The sequence below is a fragment of the Dermacentor albipictus genome, chromosome 2 (assembly GCF_038994185.2).
Source record: "Dermacentor albipictus isolate Rhodes 1998 colony chromosome 2, USDA_Dalb.pri_finalv2, whole genome shotgun sequence".
Lineage (NCBI taxonomy): Eukaryota > Metazoa > Arthropoda > Arachnida > Ixodida > Ixodidae > Dermacentor > Dermacentor albipictus.
This window is the reverse complement of record NC_091822.1, coordinates 32,919,438-32,942,263: the sequence shown is the minus strand read 5'-3', so window position 1 is coordinate 32,942,263 and position 22,826 is coordinate 32,919,438. Positions and strand designations below refer to the sequence as shown.

General features: G+C 47.8%; 1 protein-coding gene across 2 annotated transcripts in view; it reads right to left on the bottom strand.

Moving 5' to 3' along the window:
• Nucleotides 1-774: 774 nt before the first annotated feature.
• The window catches only part of LOC135916613 (cyclohexanol dehydrogenase-like), a 61,237-nt gene continuing 39,185 nt past the window's right edge, over nucleotides 775-22,826 (bottom strand). For both annotated transcript variants that reach the window (XR_010568986.1, XM_065450042.1), the window contains one exon: nucleotides 775-1,049. Coding sequence is in view for 1 of the 2 variants with exons in the window: in XM_065450042.1 (XP_065306114.1) it covers nucleotides 864-1,049 (186 nt within the window). In the remaining variant the exon portion in view is untranslated. The remainder of the gene's footprint in view (nucleotides 1,050-22,826) is intronic.

Sequence of the window (22,826 nt, the reverse complement as noted above, 5' to 3'; positions counted from 1 at the left end):
AGACTTGATCAATACATGTATTTTAAATATTTCTGTGGGAAATCTAAATGTTGTGCATACAAATGTGTTTGGTGATTGCGTATGTTTAGGTTTCCTGTGATTTAGGCATATTTTGCACTCTCTATTGTAGCGTGCAAGAAATATATTAACATTTTCCTTGAAAATGCAGCACATTTTTTGCCGACCTGTGTTCCTTGCTATATATCTGTAAAACGTGTTAGCCATCGCTGCTAACATACATGCTCAAAATTGTCGAATTTGCAAGGTTGCATTTGTGCAGCGAAGACAGGTTTTGCAGTATGCACCTTGAATTACTAATATTTAATGTCATCCACACGTATAAATGTTGTGTATGCCTATCGAAGCTTCAAGGCTAGCTTTTGAACGGCGGGATTGGTAGATGGACATGAACCTTCTGGCACACACGAGAGTTACGCGTGGATCGCTCTACATAGCAGTAACTGAAGGCGTGGACTGCCGAGCCTGTCTTCATTGCTCAGTAGAAATAAACGAGTGTATACGTACCCATGCCACACCCACGTGGATGGGTGCTAATGTGCACTAGCACTCCTGCCCACTAAGTTTATTTCGCTGGGCACCTTTCGTCTAGGGCGCTATAATTGCACTTCAACTGTAGGGTGTATGCAAAAACATCCTTAGGGTCTCCGTCTGGCGACAAACTGATTTACACCCTTAAAGGGGGTTAAAATGTTTCGTGTGTAATTGAAGAAGGAAACACTCTGTGAGAAAACTCAGTCTTATTTCGTTCTGGACTATAGCACTAGTTTACTGTGCTGTCTGTTGCTAATCCTCGAAACTTGGAGAAGTCGCAGGAACCAGTTGCTTTGTTCTCGTGCAGTCCGCTATTCCTTGTGCCAAGGGTTCGCACCCGTGAGGCTGGACATGAGTGTCAGGCCCCCGTCCACGAGCATCGTGATCCCAGTGATGAACGAGGCGTCCTCGGAAGCCAGGAAAGCGATGCAGCGAGCGACCTCCTGTGCTGTTCCGATTCGGCCTAGCGCGTGTGCGCTGCTTGTCATCTCGAGCTTCTGCACAAATTGTTCTTCAATGAAAATTAACCTGATAAAAATGAATCAACGCACACGTGAGTAGAGACACAATGCAGATGCTGACCGTTTATTGAAGGATTTGAAACTAACGTGTTTTTGAACCATGCGGCTGCATCAAAATAAATATTTGGTGTTTACATACGAAAATTATAGCACCGGGAAATGAAAAGTCAGTCTGCTGAAATAAAGGCATAGAGGCACTGGATAATGTAGGAGCGCGAAAGCTGTGTAATTGTTTCAGCTCTCTTTCTCCTTCTGTCTTTCTCTTTTTTGGTAACAAGGGAGATGTTACACTAACATGTCCAACTGCCTTTATTCAAAATCATACAGAAGAGTTAAAGAGAAGAAAACGAAGAAAGACAGCACCGAGCGGAGGGAAACTTCTTAGGCAATATTCCTCTCCTGCGTGTTATACTTAATGCCTCCAATAAGCGAGTCTATCTTTAACTGTTTCGCTTCTCAATCTTCAACACTAGGGTACGTGTCATCACTAGGATTGAGTAGGTCTACCGTTTAGGCCCCTGGTGATGAACAAAGCCTGGTGAAAAGCCGATGAGCCTTACAACGCAGAAGAGGTTCAGCTGTTTGATTGTGCACCTTACCCCCGAGGTTCAACACTGAACAACTCAAACGAAGGCATGGCACCATCATAGTTTCCTTACACAAATTATCATCGACATGAAAGAGCTGATGTACCCAAGTAGCACTAGTTTACTGTGCTCTCTGTTGCTAATCAACGATACTTGGAGACGTTGCAGGAACAAGTTGCTTTGTCCTCGTGCAGTCAGCTATTCCTTGTGCCAAGGATTCGCACCCGTGAAGCTGGACAAGAATGGCAGGCCCCGGTCCACGACCATCGTGATCCCAGTGATGAACGAGGCTTCCTCGGATCAGAGATCCCAGCCGGTGAACTGACTAGCCCAACCCAATCTTCTTTTTTTTATGCGAAGCATATTACGAGAGCTCAACCCAGCTCCTCAGGCGCGGCGGCGTCGCCATGAAACCACGTGACACCGTGACGTCACGACAGAGGAGAAGAGGCTTTGGTTCAACTCTTGCAAGACGGGCTGGGTGGGAATCGAACCAGGGTCTCTGGAGTGTGGGACGGAGACGCTACCACTGAGCCACGAGTACGATGCTTTGAAAGCGGTACAAAAGCGCCTCTAGTGAATGCGGTGTTGCCTTAGAAACGAGCTGTTTCTAAGGCGTGCATCTCTTGCTCAGGCGCACATTTCGTTGCCGCGCCGAACGCTGCTTTGCTCGACGCTCACCGCGTCCAATGCGGGGCGCGTAGTCGCTGCCCTGTAGCCCATTGTCTTACACCCCTTGGCGGGTCGACGGGAACGCTGTCGCGTTCCACTCTTGAAGGCGAAGCAGTAATGCATGAGTTGTTTCTTCGTCTAGCCGAACCAAATATAGCCAAGCAACAGCAGTTCACCAGGCTAAACAGTGGTTCAACAACTAAAATAAAGGCTGGTATGCTTCGCATCCTGGGCTTAACCTTACCTAAGCCACAGCCATTTTTTTACTTAAAAAGGCGGCACTCAGTGAGCTGGACGATAGAACATGTAGCCGATGCTGACCTAGATGACACATTCAGACACGCGAACCAGTGCAATAATTCTATAGCGCTAACAAAACCTTCATCCGAATAACAGTTCTCAGAGATACCGCCCAGCGTCTTGACATACCGAGAAGAAAGTCCTGCGCGAACGCCAGGAATATTTCAAGTGGCATAACCGAAGCAACATGCCGAAGTATTTTAGCGAGGTATTGCAGGGTGGCTAGTTTTATGGTAAGCAATTCGAATAAGTAATTCAATCAAATGAGTCTTTAGATGTGAGCGTAGGTAAAGTAGCTGTGCAACTACCTGGCGGTAAGAGCCGAAAATGTTACCTCAAGGTTACCAACATGAGCTACGCAACAGCCCTGTTGGGATTTGGTTTGCTCACGTTAATGCGGCATTCTTCGTGCGGTAGTGTATTCACACCTGCACCATTAGAATTGTCCTGGCCACCACTGAGACGAATACAAAGTGGGGAAGAGAAACAATGAAGCTTATTGTAAACGAAACACGTATATAATTAAACAAAGCGAAACACAGACAAACCAGTTAACGAGATGCCGTGACTAACAAAAACACTAATACTGTTCTAGATGTTCTCACACAAAATAAACAGGTATTTAAAACTGTAAGGTTGGTGACCGGTCACAGTTACTTGACATGCGTTGTGGTGCAGCTGCAAGGAGTCGGTCGCGTGAGCATCCGTCGCTGCTTACTTCATTAGAATTGGCTGCAGCTCGGCCAAGGAGTCATAGGAGGGGAGTGGTAGAAAAATTTTGTCTTCTGCACCATGTGGCCAGCGTCCGCGAATACCACAGGGTGGAGGTAGGACCGTGTCCGGATCGTCGCTAAAGTCTTCAAGCTTGGGCCCGCAGCCCGCCAGCTTCGGTTCTCCATCAGGTGCTCCTGGTATCTTGAAGTTCGGACCCGCAGGCCGACAGCCTCGCTTCCTCAGCCTGCCACTCCTAATGTCCTGAGGTTCGGACCCGCATTCCGACAGCCTCGCTTCTACCACCCGCCACCGATCTTTCTCTTGACAGAAAAGAAACCTCCCACTTTTTTTTTTCCATCTCTTCTCCTCCCTCTTGCAGAATTCGTGTGCCTTCGTGACTGGCTGTTCGCTGTTGTCTTGACTGGCTGGCTGGTGCCTGGCTGTTGGAACTTGTAGTACTTCTACAAGTTCAGGTGAGATACATTCAAAGTCTCTTATAGTCGGCTCCTGAGGTCGTGGACATATGCGTACGTTGTTTCATTAACTCCCTTGCGCCGGTTTCTTGTCGAGAGATCCTTGAGTATGGACAGCGGTCCTCGTACTTGACGTCTGTATATCAGTTCAAATGGCGAAAAGCCGAGGCTCATTTGTGTAGCCTCACGATAGGCAAACAGAAGTGGGGCGAGATATCGATCCCAGGCTTTCGGTTTTTCTTGGCATAGCACCCAGAGCCTCACCTAAAGGGTGCTGTTAAAGCGCCCCATCATTCCATTGCACATCGGGTGATAAGAAGTTGAGCTCAGTTGCTTCATCGCTAGTAAATCATTTCTTTCTGTAATCAAGTCTGACGTAAAACAAAATGCCTCGTCACGAAGAATCTCGCGTGGGAAACCAATCATTGGGAACATCTCAACCAGCCCTCCGACTACAGTTGCTAAATCGATTGAAGGTAAAGGGATGGCGTCCCTGTTGCGAAATCAAACAGACTGAGTATATACCGGTTGCCCTTACTCGATGTTGAACTCAAAGGGCCGATGATATCTACCGCGACGCGCTCGAATGAGGTATCAATAAGTGGAATTCAACCTACGGAGGCTTGCTCCCTCTATCCTGTGGAAAGGTTATTTGACCGGCATCGCACAATCTGATAAATCGTTTAACGTCCTCTTGGACGCCGAGTCACAAAAATGATCCAAGGACCCATGTCATGTTTTTCCGAACGCCTTGCTGCCAAGACAATGAGTTGTTAGGCGTCATGTTAAGAACATCGAGGCGCAGGCACCTCGGTACCACTGCTTTTACCATTACTTTCCCGGACGCATTTGATAGGATCGCTACAACACACCCTTACCCAGGTAAAACAAATGGGCAGTTGCACCTTTTCCCAGGATATTTTTCATAGTTTATTCGTAAAAATTGTAAAATTGTAAAGTGTTGCGTTTTCCTGCGGTTTTGCCCGAAACATTTTTCTCGATAGCTGCAAAGCTCCAACGTCTACTGGAGGACATGGCTTCGAGATCTTGGCACCCATTATAACCTGCAGAGAAGCACTATCTTCTTTCAATGTATTCATTTTAGGTGCTGCGCTTCCTGGAGAAGTAAACGAAGACGCTTTCCAGTTGGGAACTGGTTCCACGGGTTGGGATGATCCAGGAGCGTTCACAATGACCACATCATACTACAGACTACCCATGCACTTTGCGACCGAAATACCGGAGAAGTACGGTGATGAAATGTTCACCTTTTCTTCCGGAACGTTAATGGAGCTACCATCAGCCAGTAGTATAGACTCAGCGCCTAACATTGCTTCGTCCTGTACGAGAGCTCGTCGCACAACTATACTGTTGCTTACTGTATCTTCCAGCACCCATACAGTCTGTCCAAAAAGCTCCCGTTCTAACACCGGCGTGTCAAAACATTTCTTCGGTGAGACTCCCAAAGCAATGGACGAAGGCTTTCCATCTCACTGTCCGGTGACACTTCCAATGCCTTCCATGGCATCTTTTTGCTGGCCGAGAGGTATTAGGCAGCATATTGATGAGCCCTTGGCACCAGGTTCATTCCGCTTGCATGATAGCACGTCGTGTTCATATTTGCGGAAATATTCGCAATGTGGGCGTTTTATCTTCGCACGGCAACCGGACGTCTTGTGTCCCATCTTATCCCCTATGAAGTAACAGACTTGCGACTTCATTGCTTGCTTATCCTCCGTTCCTTTTCCAGGATTTTTGTTCAAGCTTCTCCTTGAACACCAGCGCAGCACGCTGCCTCTGAGACCCTAAATAGTGCTCTGCTACTTCCGAGGCCACAGACACGGTCTTGAAGTTTTTCTCGCGAAGGTGAAGCGCCATATTACTATGCCAGTTGTTCAAGAATTGTTCTGCAACTATCAAGTCTCGAACCGCATTCAATGTCTTCCCTTGGTTTGCCATTTCCGCCAAGTAGTAGAAGTAGCTGAACAGCCGAGTGGTACTTACTGATTTCTCAATCAAGCGGTTTAATTTGCAGAAATCTTTCTTGTTAACCCTCAGCTGTAAACCAAACCGTTACAACAGGGCTAGTTTAGTTTTGTTATAATCCAGGGAGTCTTCGGGCGACAAATGACCAAGCACTTTCATTGTTTCTCCACCGAGGCACAAGCAGAGATCAGTGGCCATATTTTATTTTGGCCAGCCCTGTCCCGTGGTTACATGTTCAAAGCGCTTTAAATTTGCGTTGAGGTCATCTCGAGAATCACTGCTCATTGGGATAAGATTATGTGCATTGATATATGTTGAGATCTCGGCTTGGTTCGTGTGACCTGACGCTTTCCCATGTTCTTTACTTTCTCCCGCCTGCAAATTCTGTTCTAATTTAAGCCTCTGTTTGGCCGCCTCTTTTTCGGCAGCCCGTTACTCACGCGCCTTCGCATCCCCCTCATGCGCCTTGGCTCCTTGCTTGAGCGCCCAATTTCGTAATTCCGGGCCCTGCAGCCCCAAGCGCTCAACCAATGTAATAAGCTCTACTAACCTGATGTTCATTATTCTCCGCTCAAGCAGCTATGAACAAAAGGTTTCATCCTGTCACAGCGAACGCCAATTTGTTAGGATTTGGTTTGCTCATGTAAATACGGGGTTGTTTGCCCAGTGGTGTATTTACATTTGCACGATTCGAGTCGTTCTGGCCGCCACTGAGACGAATACACAGTGCAGAAGATAAACAACGAAGCCAATTGTTCACGAAAGATTTACATATTTAAGACAAAGGAAAACACAAACACACTAAACGAGACGCCATGACTTACAAAAACGTTCCTGTAGCTCTAAATGTTCTCACACCTTACTAAACAATCGTTTAGAACAGTGAGGTCCGTGACCGGTCACAATTACTTGACATGCGTAGCGGTACAGCTGCAGGGCGTCAGTCGCGTGCACATGAGTCACTGCTTGCTTCTTTAGGATTAGCCGCAGCTAGGCAAAGCAGTTACAGGAGGGGAGGGGTAGAACATTGTCGCCTTCCACAGCGTGTCACCATGATCCGTGACCACCCCAGGCGGGAGGTAGGACAAAGTCCGCACCATCGCTGAAGTCTTGAAGCTCGGGCCCGGAGATCGCCAGCTTCGCTTCTCCGCCTGGCGCTCCTGACGTCTTGAGGTTCGAACCCGCTGCCCGACAGCCTCGCTTCCTCAGCCCGGCGCTCCTGACGTCCTGAGGTTCAACAACCTCGCTTCTTCCACGCCACATACCGGGCTTCTTCTCGAAAGATGATGATGATGATGTCCTGGATGAGTTTGGCGCTTACCCACTCGCGGGGATTGGCCAAGAGTCGGGCAGACTTTATGTGTTCAGAAAAGGAGGTAAAAATCCCGTTTTCTTTCTTCTCTTCTTGTTCTCCCGCATCCAGAACTCGTGTGCATTCGTGATTGGCTGTTAGCCGAGGTGGCCCGCCCTGCGAGCTCGCGCTGAATTACACTATTGTTTCTCTTCTTTCTACATGACGAGCCCTTAAATTGACAGATAGGTGAGTTGTTAAGGGTTCGGTTCTTTTTGAATGGCGCCACGGGAAGATACATATTAATGCTTGCGTTCATACCGTCATTTCATGCTGATGTCTGTCTGCGGCGCCGTTTTGAAGAAATTAGCACTTGAACTACCACAGCAAAGATAAGGACTGACCTCGCCGATATTTAAGCATTACGTGAGCATAGCTTTAATTCTACGCAAGGCAATTTTATCTTACCACTAGAACGGAGCATAGAGATTGCATGAATCATTTCTAACTCACGTAACATGATTTAAGAACCTAGGCGCCGACAAGAAGCAGCAATAATTAAGGCCTTGGTAGAGGAGTTTGTGATGAAGATCGGAAAGCGATTACTGGTCGAGTGTGCCACAAAACAAGCAAGAACCGACGAAATTGTGGTTATTCTAGCCGTTATGAGCTTGGAAGTAAGGAACAGGATGAACACTTCCATCCTAACTTCTGACCTAACTTAGGCATTATCAAAGTCGACCATGTCGTAAAGACACGAGAACCATGCAGGATCCGCCTCGGTGCAAACAGCCAAGAGTTCCCGGACCATTAGACTTTTATGTAAATCTTAGGAACATGCGACCGAAGCCTTAACTGTTAAGTTACTTTCAGAAGAGAAAAAAGGAAGGGTGGAAAACGCTGATGTTTCTTCGGTTGTGCCAGAACATTTCATCATGCGAAGCAGCATGGACTTTTCTGTGACAAGTCTTAGGGATGACACATACTACCAGCATGCCGCCCCCCTCGCCCCCCTGATCAGATACAGACAGAAGAAACGAGAAGAATTGAGCACAGTTTCTAGTTGTCGCCAGACATTCCGAAGAGCAAGATGTTTTTTAATCTGCCCAAATGTGGCCAAACTAAAGCAACCCGACTTCTCCAAATATAATTGATTGAGGAAGTCAGCGCAGATTTTACATATTGTCTATGTTAAAAAAAGTTTCAAGGCAAGCTTCTGAATGAGAAACAGACGGCCATTGATGAATTCGGAAGCATTGCGCTAGATAAAAATGGCACAGAAAAGTACGGTGCAGACTGTCTTTAGTCATTACGAATTCCGTACTATGTGAGTTCTTTCCACTGAAATCCCTGAGACATGGAATAAATACGCATTGTCATTAAAAACGTTTAATGCTCTTTGGAGGATCTTTTGTTGTAGTCTCTCATGAAATAAATATGCAGTAACACGACGAAGCTCACAGACTTCACAATTATTGAGGCAATTCAGGGGAATGCACCAAAGCAAGCGGAGATCATCATCTACCAAGTGTGCGGTTTGACCTCGCGCATTTAAATTTCTCCATACTGCCGGAATTTAAATATCTTCCCTCGGTAACGTGCTCTGATTCTGCAAAGTCAATTAAGTGTGTCGTGTTTGTTTAAACCTATAGCATAAAGACGCGACGTAACAGCAGTAACAGAAAAAGAAAAGAAATCAACCAGCTACCTGTAAAAAAAATGCAGCGTTCCAAACTCAAGACATGGCATATGGTGTGTATACTTCTGTGTTTTTCATTTGGTGGTGTAGCAGTTTGCTGCGCAGTTGGAACACACTCGCTAGCATGTTGCGCATCCCATAATAACTTCATGCGTGGCCGGCCTATATATTTAATTTGTGCCGCCGGCCTTCAGTATCTTAATTTGCACCATGCTTGGACCAATACATTCGGCATAGCGTACTGATCTTCACCCACTGCAAATATTGTCACGTGGTAGCGACAGCGAAGAAAGCAGCCAAACTGAGAAAGACGAAACTAGCGATTTATAAGGTGAACTTGTGCCCTCAAAACTAGGCTACGCTCAAAGAACGGCGACAGCGGCGAACGCAGTCGGCGATCGTCGAAAATTTGATCAGCGGGCCAAGTGCGTTGGCTTTTATACATCAGTCGTCGAATGTTCCTGAGTATTCTCTGGGACCCGCGTGCCTTCCAAAAAGTTCTATATTATTCAAGTCGAGCACACATGCAATCAGATTACGCAAGGTTCGGTCACAGACAGTGGATGGAAGCATCGATAACATTCCAGAAACTTCCGATACATGCAGGCGCGTCCTGCGCTGTGCGATAACATTTGTTTGGTGGTGAAACGTGTGGCCCGATAAAGACAAACAAGTAGATGTGTCATTATTAAATGCCTGCTATACAGCGAGGGAAAGTACTGTCAGAACAATACAACGTCTATAGACTAGTGCAGCGACATCAAACCGGTTTTGCGGAAAAACCGGTTATCCGGTTATTCGATTCACCGGTTATTCGAATTTGAATACCGGATAACTGGAGTGATCGGTTATTCGGTTAGTAGTAACCAGATATTCGGATAGCCGGATATTCGAATACACTTGTATTTGTTCATCTGTACTTCTGCCCAAATTACCTCTCTTTCTCTCTTATATTAGATTTGTAGTTATTTTTGCAACCGCTCTTGCGATCCAGATATCCTGTCTCGCTAACCTGCTTACCTTTCGTTCTCTAAATTTATCTTTCCAAATCACTGTGCTCTGTAAAACAGTACTAGATGTTTTCTTCCTGAAATTATTCCAAGCGCCAGCTATTTTAGTCGAAGCGCATGTCAATTTAATCCCAGCACCAAATAATTTATTCTACGCTCGACATACTTCAATCCTAATGAGAGTGAATTCAATGCAAAGTAAATATGCATTTGCGGAGGTGTTATAGCAGTTCAAAGAATGATGAAATGTTCTAATTTTGCGCCGACCAAACATAACTGAAGAGTTTTCTTGAAGAGCTTTCTTGAAGTGCATTGTCATGGTACTAAAGAAATGCCTTTCCCGCGCTATACATCATCGAAATATTGCACTAATATGGACAGTACATTATCGTGTAGTGGAACGGGGTAGTGTGTCGTCCAACCAGAAATAATGGCAGAACTGGGGACGCTTCTGCAATGGCGCCACCAGTAGGCAGCTGCAATCGACCAGCGTGCCTAGCGCACGTAATTTAAACGGGTTGTGCAAAACTTTCTGCATTTCTAAACTAAACTGGTCTCAAAACATATGAAATTACTATTATTTACAAAATACAAACAGTACAAACTGTTAGTACACATCAAAACGGGCTCTATGCGTGCACGTTTTGAACCGCAGATCATGCAGTATTCCTGATCGTCTGCACTGCGCTTAGGTTGCAGAAGACAAACAAACACTCTTCTACTCGTTCCATTCGGTAAGCGCGCATATGTTTTTAGTATTTCGAAACACACGGCGATAAGAAGCCCGGAAAGAGCACCTGCACTGTGCTTGGTGGGTTGCTTGCAATTCCTCTCATGTTGCATCAACCAAAACGGCAATCGCCAAGTTTCACTGAACACACACACACACACACACACACACACGCACACACGCACGCACACACACAGACACACACACACACACAAACACAAACACACACACACGCACGCACGCACACACACACAAACACACACACAAACACAAACACACACACACACACACAATAGAAAGCCAGCGTTTCCCGGGCACATACAGAATGTGTGAACGTGGCAACAGCGAGCAATCAGCGAGCTCTGTACGTACATGCATGACTTCCACGACAACCATAACTACCAGTCCCGGAGGCCTTGTGTTGCACCAATATTTTACCTTTTACCAGCATTTATTCCCAGCTGCAGCGACAGGTGGCGCTGTAGTAGACCGGCGTGATAATGGTTCAAGGACTTACTTTTGGAAATGCGGTTTCGGAAAAAAGGAACACACGCTGGCAATACAGGAGCAGGAAATACCTCAGGTAAGAGTAAATACCATGGCATATCGATAAGCGAAGGCAGTACATATATGGAAACACATGAAAAAAGAATAGCAGTAAAGGGGAAGAGAAATCCAGCCATAATGAAGCACAGGGTGCTATGCGGATACAATAGGTATGAGGTGCTCCGGGGTACGTGCAAAGGTGTAATGGTTCCAGGACTTACTTTCGGAAATGTGTTTGTTTGCTTTTAAGCAGGGGTACAATAAGGACTCGATGGGAACAATAGGCCTATGGGACGCATCGCATTGGGCGCTTACGGGAAGACTACAAATAAAGCTGTGCAAGGTGATATGGGCTGGACTAGTTTTGAAGTGAGGGAAGCTCGCAGTAAAACTGAGTATGAAGAACGACTGAGGAGTAAGGAAGAAAGTAAATGGTCTGGGAGAGTGTTGAAGTATCTGTAGAGGAAAAACATTGATTCACAGTGGAGGAAGAGATCTAGACAGCTTACCAGCAGGTATGCGGCCAGTAGGGTGGGCAACACAGCACCAATGAACGTCATGTAGAAAGACACATAGGCTGAAATTAGCTGCTGGGTGGCGGCAATGGAAAAGAAACAGGCCAATGAGTAACTACTTTAGTGGAAAAAGCAAAATGATGAAAGAAACAATTTCTGATAACTCAAAGGGAAGCTCATTACTTTTCGAAGCGAGGTCGGGATACCTTAGAACACGCACCTGTAATATTAGATATAAGAAGCAACAAGAAGCATGTGCGTGCTGCGGTAAAGCTAGGGAAACGATGGAGCATGTTTTATTAGAATGTGACGACGTCTGCCCAGTGGTTGATTTAGGCACCACTGGCCTCCTTGAAGCCCCTGGGTTCAGATAGAGCAGTGCGAAAGCAAACATGAGAAAATGTTCCAAAAGCCAGGGGAACTCATGCTTCAAAGTGTTGTTTACACTGGCTTTACTCAACAAAGTATAACAAAAACATAGACGTTTCGCCACCTATGCGGGTGGCATCGTCAGACGATGCCACCCGCATAGGTGGCGAAACGTCTATGTTTTTGTTATACTTTGTTGAGTAAAGCCAGTGTAAACAACACTTTGAAGAAAGCAAACATGTTAGCACTAGAGATTAGTAAGAGCCGATTGGAAGATTGGGGGAAGAAAAGTAGGGAAACGACAAAAAAACGGACACGTACAAAAGCAAAGTTCACAATAGGGGGCCAGAAATTTTGGTTGTGCGAGTGCATACTGTTTTTCTTTCTTTTTTTTTCTTTTTCAACCAAGGTAGGTCATTAGGCAGTATAAGAGCAAGAGGTTGGTGAGGCAACCAACCGCCCCATTCCAGAGGGGACGCTCTTAACATCCATTCATCCATTCATCCATCCATCCATCCATCCATCCATCGGAATCATTTCGCCGCAGGATGAAAAGCTGCCTTATTCGCCTGTACACAGTAACTATATTACTGCCACCTTCAGGTCGTGAAAAGCGTAGCTATTTGATGCCTTTGCTAGCATGCATTAAAACAAAGGGGCATCCAGCAACAAACTGCTGATTCGTAAGCTGATAAGAACAGGCTGAAAAGAGCGTCACGTGACCTCTCATCGTTCTGTTTTCTAAAAGGCCCGTTGACATGGATATGAAATGAAAGACCTTCGAATAATCTCTGCGATTACCACGTAACGCACCTGAGATCACGTGGAAGAGGGTATGACGGGATCTCGCGTAAGATTCGCCAGCATATTCCTGATTCTCATTCATATTGGCATGCATACCAAACAATCGAGCTTCTAAGGAGCTTTGTGATAGTACCCACGAAGCGTAAACTAGATCACATGGCGAAGGATGTCACGGCACCCTTGGTATCTTTCGGAAGCCCGCATGTGTTTTACAAACACAGTGACATGGGCGTCAAACGAACGGGAATCGCAAGAGCTATCCGATGGTACTCCCATAGCGAACGTCAAATCACGTGGGAGACGCGGTTCCGTGACCTCACGTATCTTTCACTGGCCCATGCCTCATTCCCAATTATCCTGACTACGATATAGAAAATGGAGCTTCGAATAAGGTCTGCGATATCACGCACTTCGCGTACTTAATACCATGTGAAAAATGTCACGTGACATCACGTATCTTTAGCCAGACCATGGGTAATTAGTAACCATGCCGACATTGATATCAAACGAGCGGGAAGATTAAATGCTATGCGATGGTGTACACGTAGTTGACGTTAAATCCCGTGCGAAAGGGAATCATGTGACCTAACTATCTTTCGCTAGCCCATGCATGATTCCGACATATCCATGATACCATGATGATATCCAGGATACTGACATGGATATCAAACGATCGGGCTTCGAACAAGATCTGCAATGGTACGCACTTCGCGTACTTTAGACCAAGTGGAAAAGAGTCACGTGAGATCACGTAGCTTTAGTCAGACCATGACTAATTACAAACCATGGTGATATGGATAATAAGCGAACTGGAAAATGCAAAGCTATGCGACAGTACACACGCAGTGAGCGTTAAACCACGTGGGAAAGGGCGTCATGTGACCTTACGTATCTTTCGCCAGGCTCATGAGTCATTCTCAACTATACTGAAATCAGCCCACACATTCATAATATTAGTATTATTTGCTATGGAAGCATACAAACACGAAAAACAAACAAGGGGGAGTAAGCTGACAACTGCGACTGAGAGGGGCACAACGCCTGCCCACTCTTTCGGGAGCAGGGAATGAAAAGGGAAGAGGAGAAGATAGGAAGCGGAAAAAATAGGAAAAAAATACTAAATAAACAAGACGCACAGACGGAAAACACAGAGAAATAGGTGGAAATGCCACTCACTGGTGAAGTAGTGGGAACGTAGGTCACGTCGTGTCAACACACTGGACAACGAACTGGCCAAACTGCACAGAGGAATTCGAATCTATACCACTCCCTGGTATAGAGGGAGAGAACGTAGGAGAAAGGAGAGTGGGATTTGCACTGGTGCATAATTCCGTCACACACCCCCAAAGGACAAGCCTCTTCATGTTGGGGAGCGTGACGATCAGACACGTCGTCTCAGACGCTTCGTATCCGTTCCAATTATAGCCACACACAGAGACGGGTAAGAACGCGCGTAACAAACGCACAGAAATTAAACAACCAGTGCGTCTTTTGCCCCGCAACACCACGGAAACAGCGGCGAAAACCATGCCACGTTACATCACGTAACTCTGCATTGAACTAGAAAAAAAGGAATTGGTAAAGCTTGCCATACTTTTTTTTTCTTTCCTAGCCCACGCGCACACACACACACACACACACGCACACGCACACACACACACACACACACACACAAGCACACACACACAGACACATGCACGCACGCACGAAGCCTCAAATGCTTACCAATTGTTGGTTCGGTAGTTGCTATCCACACATTAACGATGCTATCAAATTATTGTTATGGACTCGTTGCTGGGAACAATTGCTGGGACACCTCGGTCTCGTTGCTGGGCGGCTTTGTGCGTTATCACTGCACAAAATTCCCTACTATGTCAAAAGAGGTACGCGCTTTTGCGAACCCAGGGTGAGCAGTATTGGACATTTGGCTTTGGCTCGAACAATCTGAGTGCCAGTTTTCATCGGAATTCGCCACACGATGGAGCGGAAGATTTTAAAAGAATAAAATCGGTCAAAATTATCTCGGTATTATTTCTCTACTTCCAACAACGCAATGCCTGAACTCGTGTAGCATTGCACTGTATCATTACTAATTTTTTCTAATATTTCATTTCGCCATTTTTATCCATACGCGCTCTTCGCGATGCACTGACGTGCGTAAATGACGAGATTGTGTCATACTATTACGATGTCATAGAGCGATGCTCAAGGGACGAGCCGCCGCGAAATGGCGACGAACAGGGTCTGTGCCCTTGGCGCGAGCGAGTGTCGGCTAGGCGATCTGGCTCCAGTGTAAACAGCCTGTATATAGCCTCTTTCATATGTGCCTTTCCACACGTAACATTCTGGTGGAGGTCAGCGATCTCCGTCCTCGCCACGGAATTCCGAAGTGGTCGGTACATCGAGCTTGTCGCCATGTCTCCCGGTGACGAGACCGCCTTTGCAATGGCCTCGGCTTGTCCGACTGCTCCAATCATCACGGTTGCCCAACATCGCGACCCCGGTGTGTTCTCTGGCCTGGAGGGAGAGGACGTTGACGAATGGATCAAGTTATATGAACAAGCCAGTGCTAATAACAGGTGCGACCCAACGATCATGCTCGCCAAGTCATCTTTTATCTCCGCGGCACCCCATGCGTGTGGCGCCAAACGCATGATGACGAGATAAACAGTTGGGACAGATTCAAAGAAAAGCTCAGGGAAATAGCTGTTCGGTGACCCCATTGGGTGAAAGGCTGCCGAGAGAAAGGCTCTTGCGTCTCGTGTCCAGACATCTACAGAGCCGTACGTTTCATACAACCTCGACGTCTTGGCTCTCTGCAGCAAAGTTGACCATACTATGTCTGAAGCAGATAAAGTGTCGCATGTGCTAAAAGGCGTCGCCGACGATGCTTTCAATTTGCTTGTTTTCGACCACGTCTCGACTATCGACACCATCATCAAAAAATGTCATCGCCTTGAACAAGCTAAGACCCACGGTATCGCACATCACATCACGCGGCTACCCAACACAGCTGCTACGTCGACATGTGAGGGTCGACCACGCCAGACCACCCTCTGTGACGACATAAGCCATATTGTTCGCCGCGAGCTCCAGGCCGCCTGTTTGCCAGTTTTCTCCGCGACGCCTCCAGATGCACCAGCAACCACGATTGCGTTGATTCAGGCCGTCGTCAGACAGGAATTTCAGAACATGGGTTTCAACTCCGTGTGTTCATCGTCTCCACCCACGCTTCCCCAGTTCTCTAGCAGTCCTCATCGTCCCCGGCAGTCCTTATCTGCCACATCTCCCGCAGCCCGTCTGACTGGCATACCCCTGATGACAGGCCGATCTGTTTCCACTGCTGTCGCATCGGACACGTCGATCATCACTGCCGCAACGGATGGCCACAAACCTCCTCGGACATACACCGCCACTCACTCTCGCCTCTTTGGACGTTGTGTTCCCTATGCCACCCGCCATGAACCCATTGCCGCTGATGCTCCTGCCCCGAACCTTCGCTACAGCCGCTCGCCCTCACCTCGACGCCAACAGTCTCGTTCGTCCCAATCCCGTCGCTTCTCTTCATCGCCTATCGCCTCCCGGATCCAGCCGGAAACCTAGGCACTGCAGCTTCTGGAACTGAAGCTGCGTTGTCCACCCTGCCCTCAAATCATCTGCTCTCGTTACACACGAACCAAAACCTTCATGACGTTGACGTCGATGGCTATCCTGTCATGCCACTCATCGATACAGGGGCACATCTTTCTATTATGAGTGCTCCCTTCCGACGATGACTGAACAAGCTCCTCAACCCAGCTTCGGCACGCGTCATCCGCGTTGCGGATGGCGGTACTGTGCCTATCATCGGCTTGTGTACGGCACGTGTTATCATCGCCGGCTGCCACACTCCTGTCCTCTTCACCGTCATTGGTCATTGCCCCCACGACCTCATTCTCGGCCTCGATTTGCTCCCCGCGCATTCTGCTCTTATGGACTGTTCTGCTAGTACCCTTCGCCTTGATTTGCCGATTCTCGCAGAACATTCTGACGCACCCCAGTGCCGCCTACGCTCCACCGGCTTTATTCGCCTACCGCCAAAATCAATAGCGTATATTGAACTCTACTCTTCCGCAGCAGTCCCTAATGGCGAGTACCTCCTCACTCCTCTGCCCAACATTCCACTACAGTATGACGTTACCGTGCCTCACAGCATACTTACTATTACTGCGAACCACACTCTCAAGCCTATCTTTAACTTTGGATTGGCAAAGCAAATTCTACCGCAAGGTATTTGCCTTGCCAACGTTGACTGTTTCGGCGACCATCACCTGGCAACTTTATTGACCGATGCTTCTTGTGAGCTTAGCAGGCCCATCGTGCCAGATCGGCCGCGATCCCAAGACACAGAAAACGGTTGCGACGGACCTATCTTCTGCGCAGGTTGAAGACGTTTACCAAGTATTATTGTCCTACAGAGATATTTTCGACTACGACGGTCGCCCTTTAGGCCAGACGCTCGCGGTCAAGCATCGTATTCTTACTGGCGATGCTACTCCTATTTGCCGACGACCGTATCGAGGGTCTGCGTCGAAATGCCAAGTAATTCAAAGTTAAGTGAACAAAATGCGATACAAGAACATCATTGAGCCTTCTTTGTGTCCCTGGGCGTTACCTGCAGTGTTGGTTAAAGGGGTGGAGACATCAAAAGTTTCGTTCATGCGTTTGTTGATTCAAACGTTGCGTCATGCTTCAGGGAGCACGATACACACAGCGGGATTCACATACCCGATAAATATTTTAATAATAGCATTATTGTACCGAGCGATTTCGGTTTCGGTTTCTGGGCTCCGGGGGATGCTATGACGTCACAGAGGAGGAAACGCAAGATGGCTTGGTCACATGGGACACAAAAAATAGTGACGTAAAACTATGCTGCGTCGTCTGCTCGCGCATACGCGTCCTCTGCCAGCAGAGGTCAACTGGCGATTCGAAGTGCATGTCGCGATTATTATAATTATTGCGAAGAGCGACAACAACGGTAAGAAAATATTGCGGCTTGTGAGAGTCGGTGATTCATTCCGAAGCGCCGTAATCTTTAGCTTCGAAGTGAACCGGAAAAGGCCTAGCCACGATATCGGCGGCGCCGAACGATCACAGGTGGTGAAGCTGTGATCACAGGTGGGGGCCGTCGGTGCACAGAGTGACCACTCCTCGGACGCTGATTGGCCGCTTCGCCGTACGGCTGGCGCACAAATGGGTCCAGGGCCCGTGCTCTCTACGGCTAGGAAATCTCGCCGTTCGCGAGCAAAACCGCCGTCGCACGGGGGCCCGCGAACGGCAAACGGCGTGCGGCGAGTTTCCGTGCCGGTAACGTGGACGGGCCTTCACATTGAGAAAGGCCAAGCGAAGGAGAGACCACTCCGAGCTGCCGAACTATGCGACTATGCGAGGAGGGAAGCGGACAACACGAACGCCGCATACCCTGGTCCCTTTCGGAGTCGGCCGGCTACTGTTTTACACTCAAACGTGCAAAGGCCCGTCGGCACGGCAACTCGCTGCACGCAGTTTGCCATTCGCGGGCCGCCGTGCGGCGTTCGTGTTGTCCACTTCTCTCCTCCTGTGTCCGTGTCTGCACGCCTTACCCCTTCTTTGCATTAAGAAAGGATTTCTATATGCCTGTAGCTCGGTCATAGTGGAGGCTATGCAATGTCGCTCGCCTCAGCAGGCTCCGTAATCGGCATTTCATCGCTACTCATCATACGTCACGTTTTTGTGTTTGTGTGCTATGACGTCAATATTTTCGTTCCTCCTCTGTGACGTAGAAGCTGGCGCGCTAGCGATGAGTCTCGACTACGAGAATGAGTTTTTAATGACTTTTTGGAGCTGAATTAAAATTATTTTGAAATGTTTGCAGCGTCCGATACCTCGTTCTGGGTGTCCTTGCATACGGAGGCAGCCTACAACATGCTTTTATAGCCTCAAAATTTGGTGTCCCAACCCCCTTAAGAAGAAGGATGGCACGTGGCACTTCTGTGTAGACTACCGTCATCCGGACAGCTTCACTAAAGACGTCTATCCTCTCCCACGTATTGACGACGCCCTAGACCGACTCCGCAGTTCCAGCTATTTCTCTTCTATTGACCTTCGCTCTGGATACTGAACGATTGCTATTCACGATATGGACACAGAATAAACCGCGTTCATCACACCTGATGGCCTATGCCTATTTAAAGTAATGCCATTTGGATTATGCAACGCCCCAGCCACCTTTGAGCGTATGATGGACTCCTTGCTCCGAGGTTTCAAATGGTCCACATGTCTCTGCTACCTCGACGACGTCATCGTCTTCTCGCCCACGTTCGACCCTAACCTTGAGCGTCTAACAGCTATACTTGATACATTTCGAAAGGCGAAGCTGCAACTTAACTCGTCGAATGTCGTTTCGGCCACCGCCAAATTACTCTTCGAGGCCACCTCATTGACGCTTTTGGAGTACAGCCTGATCCCGACAAAACTCGCGCTGTCCCAGACATTCTGGTTCCGAAAACAGCCGCAGACCTTCGAAGTTTTGTAGCTCTATGCTCGTACTTTCGTCGTTCCATTGAAGATTTTGCGGCAATTGCTAGACCCCTCATTAATCTTTTGAAGAAAGACGTACAATTCTCGTGGGGTACTGCAGAAGCCGCCGCCTTCTCTCGCCTCGTTACTCTTCTCTCCTCACCACCCATTCTCGCCAACTTCGACCCTGATGCCCCTACAGAATTGCGTACAGATGCCAGCGGTCATGGCATAGGTGCCGTCTTAGCCCAACGTCAGCGTAGCCAGGATCACCTTATTGCAAAAGAACGGCGTTTGTTTGCAAAAGCAAAAGAACGCCGAGGACTGTCGTTCAACGGACTACCCGGAAGGACAGCTCAACGAAGCCACCTCAACGCCTACGTTGGTTAAGTTCCGATGATGGGGAATCCGCATCGGATCGCTCACCGGAGGTATCAGAGACTCACCGTCGATCCAGGTCAAGATCGCAGACCCGAAATAACTCCAATCCCAAAAACCCACCTCATTCCCAATCACCAAAATTGCCTAAATCGAGGGCTTTCGGCACTGTGACCAAGCAAGCGCCACAAGATAACACGGTAAGCTGGGCACGAGTCGTTTCTCCTACTGCTCGTGTAACAGAAAATCCCGAATATCGGAAGATCATTAACGAGAACAAGCTCCTTACCGAGAGCTTGGCAGAAATTAAGCGAGAGTTGGCCTCCCTCAACGCTAGTCGCTGTACCGAAAGAAAAAGAGCACATACCAAAGCAGCAGGCACGCCTCTCAAGGTTATAACGACGCCGAATTCCATGGAGGTCACACTCCAACAAGTTGCGCGTCCATTACAAACTATGCAAAATTTTCAGCAGCAGATGTACGCTGAATTTCAAAGCCTGAAAACTTGCGTCGATGAATCGGTGGCCAGTGCAAAGAGCGCGGCTCGTAAGCGAGCCAGCATTAGCCCCAGCGCTCAATCTAACCGCCGTCCGCGACCCATAACGACCTCGGACAGCGAAATCACTAATCATGGCGAGTAGAACGCGAGTACATCCCTAATATCTCGAAATTTGGCAATGGAACAGCTGCACCTTCCACAAGCGGGCGGCAGCTCTACAACAATGCATTAATACGGTGCCAGCCAAACCTGATGTTCTTTGTTTGCAGGAGATCGGTAACAAGCCGGTCAGATTGACTGGCTACTACACGATATCCCACCCAGACTACCCTAAGGTCGCGACGATGGTGCTCAAGGACATGGCAATCAGTATAGATTATCTGCGACTAGCAGCATCAACCATCAAATTGTAACAATACTACCGCAGAAGCGTAGCAAGGCAAAAACCATAATCACGAACGTGTAGAGCCCACCTAAAGAAAGGAGGGCCGATATTGAGGCCATCATTCGGTACGTCATGTGTCACTCCGGCACCCAGGATAGACTACGGCTTCTTGGGGACTTCAATGCTCCTCACACCAGCTGGGGTTACCGAACAGACACCCACAAAGGCCGGGAGCTCGAGCAAGCGGCCCAAGCATATGATCTCCAACTCATCATTCTCCTTCAAATCCCGACCAGATTAGGTAACAGCGTCAGTGCAGACACCTTTCCATATCTCACATTCACACTAATGTCAACGAGGTATTCTGGACCAATCTAGGAGAAAATCTAGGCAGTGACCATTTCATTATCAGCGTATGTGTAGGCTCCCCGAAAATTCGGCGACCCTTTGGCCAGGTGGTAATCACGAACTGGGTAAATTATTGCAAAATCCCCATGCTGGAGATATCACCTGAGAACGCTGAAGAGTGGGCAACACACATACGAGACGCTCATAAAGCAACATCTAAGCGGCTAGCGCTCACAGCGGAAACGCCGGTAGTTGACAACCATCTGCTACATATGTGGGAAGCCAGAAGGGGGCTAACTAAACGATGGAAAAAAACATTGACTTAATCGCAAACTGCACCACAGAATTACTGAAACATCAGAGTGGGCAAACGCTTACGCACAGCAGTTAGAGACAGCAAGTTGGGCGAGCTTTTGCGACTCACTTCGCGAAACGTTACACACCTCCAAGACATGGGCGATTCTTCGCACCATAATCGAACCAGGAAAAACAAAAACGGCCGATAACCGCACTCGTCAAAAACTTGCCGGAGAATTTTCAGGAACACATCAGGCCCTCCTCACTAAGCTTAAAGAGAAGTACGTAGGAGCAGTAATCACTCCCCCATGCACCTTGCCATACCAAGGGCAAGAAAACGCGGTGCTAGACGCTCCGATAACTATTGCAGAACTCTTCGCGGCAGCCCAAGCTGCGAGAAGAAACACTGCTCCAGGACCAGATCAGCTCACAAATGCTATGATCCGGAACCTGAGCGACGAGCACCTAGAACAGCTTACCCGGTATTTTAATGAACAGATATGGGAGAGGGGCATAGTTCCACAACAGTGGAAGGAGGCCAAAATCGTGCTTATTCCGAAAGCAGGAAAACCTCATGATGTACAAAATCTCAGGCCGATATCACTAACCTCCTGTCTTGGCAAATTATTTGGGAAGGTGATCCACACACGTCTCACGTCTTACATTGAAGACCGCAACCTGTTCCCCACAAACATATTCGGCTTTCGCCAACATTTGTTGACACAAGATGTTTTCCTGCTACTTCGCGAAGAAGTTCTTTGCAACACCATGGTTGGTGCGGAACATCTCGTTCTGGCTCTTGATTTAAAAGCGCATTCGACACTATTTCAGATGAACTTATCTTATCTGAGCTAAATGACATCGGTTGTGGACAAAGAATCTATGATTACGCCCGCTCTTTCCTGACCTCTGGCATCGCGACAATAGGCATTGGCACTACGCGCTCAGACCCTTTTCCCACGCCCAATAGAGGTAAACCGCAAGGGGCGATACTCTTCCCCCTTCTTTTCAATATCGGCATAAGACGCTTAGAAAAAACACTCGACGTCATACCTGGGATAGCGTACGCGTCATATGCAGACGATATTACCCTATGGGCAACCAGCGGCTCGTTAGGACAAATAGAAGAAATCCTGCAAGAAACAGCGACCGTTGTTGAAACCTTCGCTCGCAGAAGTGGAATGAGCTGCGCTCCCGATAAATCAGAATTTATCTGGATACGAGGTCGAGGCCTTGAAACTCACGAGCCGGTCTACCTCTTTCTAGGAGACAGCCAGATAAAGGAGGTCCAGAAAATGCGAGTCCTCGGACTGTGGCTGCAAAGCAACAAACGAGTAGATCACACAATTTTAACCCTTAGGACACGGTGAAACGGATCTCCCGTATGATCAGTAGAGTAACTTATCACCGAAAAGGTTTCAAGGAAACAGAGATGATCTGGCTCGTTCAGGCTTTTGTGCTAAGTCGTCTCACATATAGCCTCCCTTTCAAGGACCCCACGAAAACAGAACTAAAGGCCCTAGATGCGTTGATTAGAACGTCGTACAAAGCAGCTCTCGGCCTACCACAGGAAACCTCTAGTGAACGCCTGCTGGCCCTCGGGATTCACA